At 40.3% G+C, this 8921-nt stretch overlaps 1 protein-coding gene across 1 annotated transcript; it reads right to left on the bottom strand.

The window, feature by feature from the left end:
* Positions 1-275: 275 nt before the first annotated feature.
* LOC113905186 (olfactory receptor 51I1-like) lies at positions 276-1211 on the bottom strand. The gene has a single exon (XM_027562162.1). It carries the CDS (start codon positions 1209-1211, stop codon positions 276-278), a length of 936 nt encoding a protein of 311 aa, XP_027417963.1.
* Between the last annotated feature and the right edge of the window lie 7710 nt (positions 1212-8921).

Genomic DNA, 8921 nt, shown 5'->3' with positions numbered 1-8921 from the left:
ATCTAGGGCTGTGCTAAGATTTGGAATTTCTGTGTTAAAGAGTAGGTGCCTTTTAAGTTGACACATAAATAGTTGACAAAACAGTAAACAGTACTATTTTAGATGACAGCATGGAGTACAGGAAAATGAACACTCTCTAATACATATTCATCAACATGCAGCTTTATCAAGCTTTCCAACTTTGAAGGTGATGAGTACTTTCTCCCTCCCTGGACTCCTTGGATGATGACACTGAATGCTTCGAGGGTAACTCTCTCATTGCCCCAACTCCTTTCTTATTTTCTTTGAAGAAAGAGTCGGATTAGCCCCTGGCGAATCTGCTTGGTTTTAACACTGTAGATGATGGGATTGAGCACAGGAGGCACCAGAAGATAGACGTTGGCCAGGAACAGACGGACAGCAGGTGCAGCCTGCTTCACAAAGCGGTGCACCAGGGCCACACTGATCATGGGCACGTAGTACACGAGGACCGCACACATATGTGAGACACACGTGCCAAGGGCCTTCCGTCGTCCCTCCCCTGAGGAAATGCCCAGCACTGTGTACAGGATCAGCATATAAGAGATGACGATGAGCAATGAGTCCAGTCCAAAGGTAGAAGTCACAATGCAGAGCCCCAGAATGCTGTTGGGGCGAGTGTTCCCACAGGGCAGCTGGATTAGATCTGAGTGAAGACAATAGGAGTGGGAGAGGACATTGTGGCCACAGAAGGGCAGATGCTTCAGGAGAAAAGGCAATGGAAACATGAGCGTCACACTCTTTAGTCCGAGAACAGCAGCAGACCCAGCAATACGGGGCAGGGTCAGGATGGCGGTGTACCGAAGTGGGTTGTAGATGGCCACAAAGCGGTCCACAGACATGGCCAGCAGAACTCCTGACTCCATGATGGAAAATGAATGTATGGAGAACATCTGCAAAAGGCAGGCTTCAAAGCAGATCTCATTGGCACCAAAAAGGAAGATGCCCAGCACAGTGGGCAGGGTAGAAGCAGAGACACCAAGCTCTGCAAAGGCTAGCATAGCTAGGAATAGATACATTGGCTGGTGGAGGGAGGTATTTTTCTTGATCACTGTCAGAATCAGACTATTGCCCACAAGAGCCACAAGATACATGGTACAGAATGGAAAGACAAACCAAAGGTACAGGGTCTCCAGGCCAGGGAGACCAGTCAGCAGAAAATATTTTGGGGTAAATTGACTACTGTTGAACATTTTCCTATGTCTGGAGTCTGGGGAGCTTGACCTAGGCAGGTGCCAAGGATGCAGCCTAGGGTGAGACACAGAAAGGTTAAGAAAGGCTGAAAAGGATCTGAAAATTGCCTGCCTAGTACTATCTGCAAACCTATACCACTTCTCCTATCATGACCAGCTCCATTTGGTCTTCAATACTAAATAAAAATGTGGAGTCATCTTTGAAAATAGATATAACTCCAGAATAAGGAAATCTGGTAGAATATTTTATAATTCAAAATTAAAATTAACCCCTTAGTGATGTCACTGTGTATATTTGGTAGGAATTGCCTGTTTCTCATGTCTCTATGAAGAGATGGTATTGTATAGTTTAAAGAAGGTATCAGTGGAAAGAAACTGACATAAAGAAAGCTATAATCCATCAGATATTCTATAGATCCTGGTTAGAGTATGTTGGATTTTAAGTGACTGATGGGGATAGGAGTTAAGAATAAAATTACTTCGGCGTTAATATAGAATCTATACTTCTGCTGCTGCTGCTGCTGCTGCTGCTAAGTCGCTTCAGTCGTGTCCGACTCTGTGTGACCCCATAGACCGCAGCCCACCAGGCTCTGCCATCCCTGGGATTCTCCAGGCAAGAACACTGGAATGGGTTGCCATTTCCTTCTCTAGTGCATGAAAAGTGAAAAGTGAAAGTGAAGTCGCTCAGTCATTCCCAACTCTTCGCGACCTCATGGACTGCAGCCTACCAGGCTCCTCCATCCATGGGATTTTCCAGGCAAGAGTAGTGGAGTGGGGTGCCATTGCCTTCTCCGAGAATCTATACTAGAAATTCTAAATGTCCATGCCTGCCCTTCCAAGTAGCATCAGAGACTACCCTCCATTGGAGAATTGTCTACCTTTACCCGACTCAACATCCTTAAAAGGGGCTCAAATCTCTATGTTCATTTCACAAACTCTCAGGGGTCCTCAACCTCCAGGACCTAATGTCTGATCATCTGAAGTGAAACTAATGTAATAATAATAGAAATAAAGTATACAATAAAAGTAATGTTCTTGAATTATCCCAAAATCATCCCCAGCCCAGTCTGTGGAAGAATAGTCTTCTATAAAACTGGTCCCTGGTGCCAAAAAGGTCGGAAACTCCTGTGATTACTTTGCTTCTTATACATCATTGGGAGAGTATAGAAAAAAGACAGTGTTATAAAAGTTAATAGAAAGACGTTTCCACCCCTTAGAATTCTTATTAGTGGGAAAAATACTCTATTCATTGGAAAATTCTTCTTCTGTTGTCAATCTACACATTACTGCATGGTTAATCAATGTTTGCTACTTATGTAAGTACAGCAAGCAAAAGTCCTAGAATATGTTCCCTTTATACCGTGTTTCTTTTCTTTGTTTGATAAAATATTTTGCTTTTATTTGGAAATACAAGAGCTAGATGTCTTCTAATACACCATGTTTCTGAAACAGGAATAATGACAAACATCTTTATCCATAATGGCCCAACTTAATAGTGTGCTGTCTTCTGACCCTGTCCTGGGAAGGCAACTTGCAACTGTTTATGTTATCCAAGAGAAAGATATCTGTTCAGGACAGAGGAAAACAACCTCTGCATAACAAGGAGACATATCTATGAGGAAACAAACATCAACACCTCAGGATAGAAGGTCAATCAAAATCTCTGTGTTAGAAAAAATTATGAGAGGAATAACATGTCTCTCTTCTCAGGTCAAGAAAACAGATCTGATCCCCCACTGGAAACAAAACTACATGATATAGGGGAAAATGCACTGGAAATAAAGAAGCTGCAGGTATTGAAAGGTGAGCTACAGTTGAATCCACAAACATGATTTTAAACCCTTGATCTCTATTAATAGTTTCTAGAGGGCTATTCTTTGAGCTGTAAAATGGAGATAATTATAATATATACATCCATAGGCTTGTTTTGGGGCTTAAATAAGTCAATGTAAGTGGATCATTAGCGTATGATGCACTTTCAATAAATGTTACTATTGTTGGTGAAATAATAATAAGGACAATAATAATATCAATACAAATCAGGCATTTAATTTTTATAAAATTAGTTTTTGTGTAGGCTTTTATCCCCTCTCTTTTATGAGTAATATTCAGTTTTCTTTTGCAATTAAGCCATTTCTTAATTGCTTCAATTTTTCTGGTTGATGACACCAACTTTATATCTTTATCCTAAGATACATTACAAGTATCTGGAATGTCTCTAAGAAATCATTTGACCCTGCTTCCTGATTCATCAAGGGCACTTCATCTCACACGTATTAAAAAGTCTGCTGCTTTCCATAGCTCCTCTGTGCATTAATAACAAAGAAGTAGAAAAATGTTTGCGTGAAAAAAGAGTCATTACTTAGAATCATCAGTACTAAGTGTCACCTGCTGGGTAAAAGGAAGCAGCTAAGGCTTGAGAAAGAATATGCTTGACCATAACATATACTGTGGGGAGGGAAAAGTGGTCTGGAATCCAGCCTAAGCTTCAGGTTTGTCATTCTCATCTTCTGTGGCCTAGTGTGTTAATTTTGGAGACATTAAGAAAAAGGTAAAAGGAATTTCCTGGCAGTCCACCGGTTAGGTCTATATGATTTCACTGCCAAGGTCCCAGGTTCAATCCCTAGTCAGGAAACTAAGATCCCACAAGCCAAATAGCATAGCCAAAAAAAAAAAAAAAAAGTTCAGAGGGTTACAAAGAGTTGGACACAACTTAGCAGCAAAACACAAAATACAATACATTTTTCAATAGTAAATACTACAGTACTATGACATGGAACAACAGACTGGTTCCAAATAGGAAAAGGAGTTCGTCAAGGCTGTATATTGTCACCCTGTTTATTTAATTTATATGCAGAGTACATCATGAGAAACGCTGGACTGGAAGAAACACAAACTGGAATCAAGATTGCTGGGAGAAATATCAATAACCTCAGATATGCAGATGACACCACCCTTATGGCAGAAAGTGAAGAGGAACTCAAAAGCCTCTTGATGAAAGTGAAAGTGGAGAGTGAAAAAGTTGGCTTAAAGCTCAACATTCAGAAAACGAAGATCATGGCATCTGGTCCCATCACTTCATGGGAAATAGATGGGGAAACAGTGCAAACAGGGTCAGACTTTATTTTTGGGGGCTCCAAAATCACTGCAGATGGTGACTGCAGCCATGAAATTAAAAGATGCTTACTCCTTGGAAGGAAAGTTATGACCAACCTAGATAGCATATTGAAAAGCAGAGATATTACTTTGCCCACAAAAGTTCGTCTAGTCAAGGCTATGGTTTTTCCTGTGGTCACGTGTGGATGTGAGAGTTGGACTGTGAAGAAGGCTGAGCACCGAAGAATTGATGCTTTTGAACTGTGGTGTTGGAGAAGACTCTTGAGAGTCCCTTGGACTGCAAGGAGATCCATTCTGAAGGAGATCAGCCCTGGGATTTCTTTGGAAGCAATGATGCTAAAGCTGAAACTCCAGTACTTTGGCTACCTCATGTGAAGCGGTGACTTACTGGAAAAGACTCTGATGCTGGGAGGGATTGGGGGCAGGAGGAGAAGGGGACGACAGAGGATGAGATGGCTGGATGGCATCACTGACTCGATGGACGTGAGTCTCAGTGAACTCTGGGAGTTGGTGATGGACAGGGAGGCCTGGCGTACTGCGATTCATACGCCAGGCCTCCTGGGGTTGCAAAGAGTCGGACACGACTGAGCGACTGATCTGATCTGATCTGATCTGATACCATGAGTGGTTGGTTGACTCCAACCCCTCATGAAGAATATTGGATGTGGAGGGTCAACTATAAGTTATATGTAGATTAACCCCCGTGTTATTCTAGGGTCAATGAATACTATCTTTTTACTTCATTACATGTGAGAATCTATTAATATAGAAAGCCAGAGATCAATGCTAATGGATAAGGTGTGAAGGTTGAGTGGGAATTTTTAAATGAGAGGTTAAAGTCTGCTGTTTAGTGAGGAAGAAGACAAATAAGAATTATGGGAAAAGAAAAGAAAATGCATCGATTGAGCACTATGTATCAGGCACTCTGGAAGGGTTCCCTGTGTATGTTAGCTTCATGTATGTCATCTTTTTTTTATCATCTAAATGCTCAAAACGACCAAATCACACCCAATTTACAACTTGAGGGAGTGAGAAATTGGCATTTAAATTGACTTTGTAAAATCACTGTTGCAAAACTTAAAGTTAGGAGAGGAGAAAGAAAAGAAGAAAAAAAAATACAGAAGAAAAGCCATACAAGGAAAATAGAGTTAACGAATAAGAAGGGGATGAAGAAAAGGCCAATCAGCCAGAGAAAGAAATGAACTGGTGAAGTGTAGTTCATCCATGGAGCTGGGTTTAAGAGTGACCATGCCTTAAAGGTCATGCAGCTGCCTATAAGGGTTGGAGGGGACAAGGCCTATTGGGTGTGGAAGGTGAAAAACAGGAGGATAAATAGGCATAAAAAAAAATGAAGATAGATTTAAAAACAGACGTGCATGACTATTTAAAAGAGATGGATTTGGGGACAAAATGGAGGCTTCCTTGTCCCAGGTTTCCTGAATTAACTGAGAGGAAATAAATAGCACAGACTCCAAATGTTTTTCAGTCACACTAAGGCTTTCTGGACAAAAGTCTGTGTCTTATGTTTATCAGAGGGGGAAGGGTGGAAGGGAAGGGATAGTTAGGCAGTTTGAAATGGACATTTACACACTGCTACATTTGAAAAGGATAACCAACAATGTCCTACTATATAGCACAGGGAACTCGCTCAGTGTTATGTGGCAGCCTGAATAGAAGGAGAGTTTAGGGGAGAATGGATACATGGATATGTATGGCTGAGTCCCTTTGCTGTTTGCCTGAAACTATTACAGCATTGCTAGTCAGCTATACTCCAATACAAAATAAAAAGTTAAAAACAAAAATCCAAACACCAAAAAGTCTATGTCCTCCAGGGTAGAGTCTTTCATGACATGAGGAAAGAGGAAATAAAATATATACTAGAAATGAACTGCATCTCAGAACAAAACCCCCAGGTTGAGCTTACTTGGACAAATTTCTCATCCTCCTGCTCCTATTGACTGGACTTCTGGGCACAGTTCACTCCTCTATGAAGGCCCAGTGTGGGTTGGTCTCAGACTTTCAATGGGGTTGGTCTCACTCCTGGTCTCTAGGTCGCTAGCTGGCGGCAGGAGTAGGCTGGCCTTCTTATTTATTGTGACTCCAGAACCAGCCCTCTCCTTCTTCCATTTTTGTTAGTCTGTCCCCTGGGATATTCAGACAAACCAGTCTCAGAAAAATATGCTTCCTCTTACTGGACCTGTAAGAGAGAGGTAGGCCAAGAGAGGAGTCCCAGAGGGAATAAATTAAAAAACAAAGTCAAATTCTGAGAAAATATAGAATGAGATGATGTATGTAGGGGCATGCATATGTGTATATAACCTGTTTGTGTAAACATATTTTAATGTCCATAGGCACATATATAAATTTATGTAGATGAACATATGAACAAATCTGTATACATGCATAAGAATACAGGTATATCCATAACCATGTATAGAATTTTAGTTGCAAGGTTTCATGACTATATAAGCTCTAATAGCTTTCCACATAGATATTTATCCACAAATGTGAATGTATGTGTTGCATTTCTCTAGATATATATGTCTTTATGTGATAATATATGATTTCTTGAAGATTCTTCTAAAATACTGCGATTATTGTCCCTAGCCTAAACCTTATTGATCAGATATATCCAACTGGCAAAGTCTGATCTAAGGGGCCTTTGAATTTGTACCTTTCATTCAAACTGGAGGTTTGTTCTTTAGGTTAGCAACTCCAGGGCATACCTCTGTCATATTACCATCTGTAATTTTGATCCCCTCAATCTCAATTTTTCTCACTTTGGTTATAATCTAGGCTTTTATGTTTCTCCTGGCTAAATTTTACCTGTTGTTTGGACTCTGAGAATGCATTCACTGTGATGTCTATTTCAGAGCCCAAGTTATTTTGCACCTGGAGTTGACATTTCCTGAATTAACCACAGAACTTGAAGTCAAAGCACCTGATTTCACTGTCTGTTTTCTCTCTTTAATGTTACTCTTTCATGGGACTTCCCTAGTGGTCCAGTGGCTAAGATTTCACAGCCCCAATGCAGGGGGCACAGGTTCAGTTCCTGGTCAGGGAACTAGATCCCACATGAGGCAACTAAGAGTTCACATACCACAGTGAATGATCCCATGTGTTGCAACTAAGACCCTATGCAGCCAAATAAATAAATAAATATTTTTAAAAATTTTACTTTTTCATTGAGAATGTATGAATGGTCTCTGCACTTATTTCCTCCCCCTTAATAATGTGAATGATTGTGCTTGTTTCAAAGAACAAAATATTAGTATTTTATTTTTTGAAAACTTAATTGAACAAAATTAAGTTCAATTAAGTGTTCAAAAGTAGTAGGTACTCAAAATGTTATTTGGTTGTTCTTTTTCATCACCAGCAGAATCCCATTGCTGAAGAAATCATTCCCAGTTCTCTTTAAAATTAACCCTTGGCCTGCACTAATTCTCCTCTTTCTCTGACCTTTGCCCCTAGGGACTGCAATTGAGATTTTTTTTTTTTTTTTCTTGGATCAGGCACTGACTTTGCTAGTCTGAGGCATTTTTTGCTAGTCCTGATGGCATTCTTCTTAGATGATCACCTCACTTAGCCTCCCCTGAGGTAGAATGCCCCATGTCCAGATTATGCAAGGATTTATAGCCAGAGTTATTGGGATGACCTTCTCATTTTCAGCTGCTCACTTGCTCCTGTGTTCTGAACTATCACCAAATTATTGAAAATCTAGTTGCATAAGACACTCATCTTATGGCAGTGTCCTAGGCCATGTTGTATTCTAAGTCTCATGCCTTGGGTTTCCTTTGGTAGGATTCCCACCCCAGCATAGTTGCAAGGAGATATACCCTTGATTTCCCTTCATAAGCAACTGTGATTCATTTAGATATTGCAACCATCGTACTTCTCAGTGTGCCTTTATATATTTTGTGGCATCTATAATCCCTTGTTCCCCAGGGATAGAGAGAATGACTAAGGAGCTATGCCGGGATGGGGAAGTCTTGGCAAAACCTTGTGCAGCATTCAGGTTTCCCATCAAACTGTTTAGAGGTAAGCTTTCCTGTGCCTCCTCCATAGCTATCTCAACTTACACCCTAAGGAGAGTTCCATTCTTCTTTCCCGGAAATAAAATAGATTAAATGTCTCCGTTTAATAGCAGCTTATGTATGTGGAGCACCTATTATGGTCCAGCTAGAGTTTAGAATCTTATCACACATCCACCCTCCTACTCTGCATAAACATTACAGTCTGCCAAACAAGAGCTAGAACATAACTTTTAGAAATGAGAATCAAGAAGGATAAATACTTCATAGATGAAAGACAGATGGAGCAAACGCATTTCAAAACAGTTATTTTATTGTACTTTTCTCACCTACTCTTACATGCTGTCCACTTTACTCATGAGAGTCCTTGGCATATTATTCATAGCTCATTTAAATTTCCCATCCAATACTTACAGCATTCTTGTCAAGTCTGATTCTGATTCTGGTTCTGTCTTTTAAAATTGTGGGATTTTTTCCTTTTCGTATGACTTGAACTTTTTTTCTTGATAACTGTTCATGATGTACAGGGTAAAAGGAACTGTCACGAGTGAGCCTCTAGTAA

The sequence above is a fragment of the Bos indicus x Bos taurus genome, chromosome 15 (genome assembly GCF_003369695.1).
Source record: "Bos indicus x Bos taurus breed Angus x Brahman F1 hybrid chromosome 15, Bos_hybrid_MaternalHap_v2.0, whole genome shotgun sequence".
Classification (NCBI taxonomy): domain Eukaryota; kingdom Metazoa; phylum Chordata; class Mammalia; order Artiodactyla; family Bovidae; genus Bos; species Bos indicus x Bos taurus.
The sequence above is the reverse complement of the archived record's forward strand: the minus strand, read 5'-3'. Positions and strand labels throughout refer to the sequence as shown.

Coding starts and splice junctions, on each gene's coding strand:
- LOC113905186 (XM_027562162.1), bottom strand. CDS start 1,211: ATGTTCAACAGTAGTCAATTTACCCCAAAATATTTTCTGCTGACTGGT.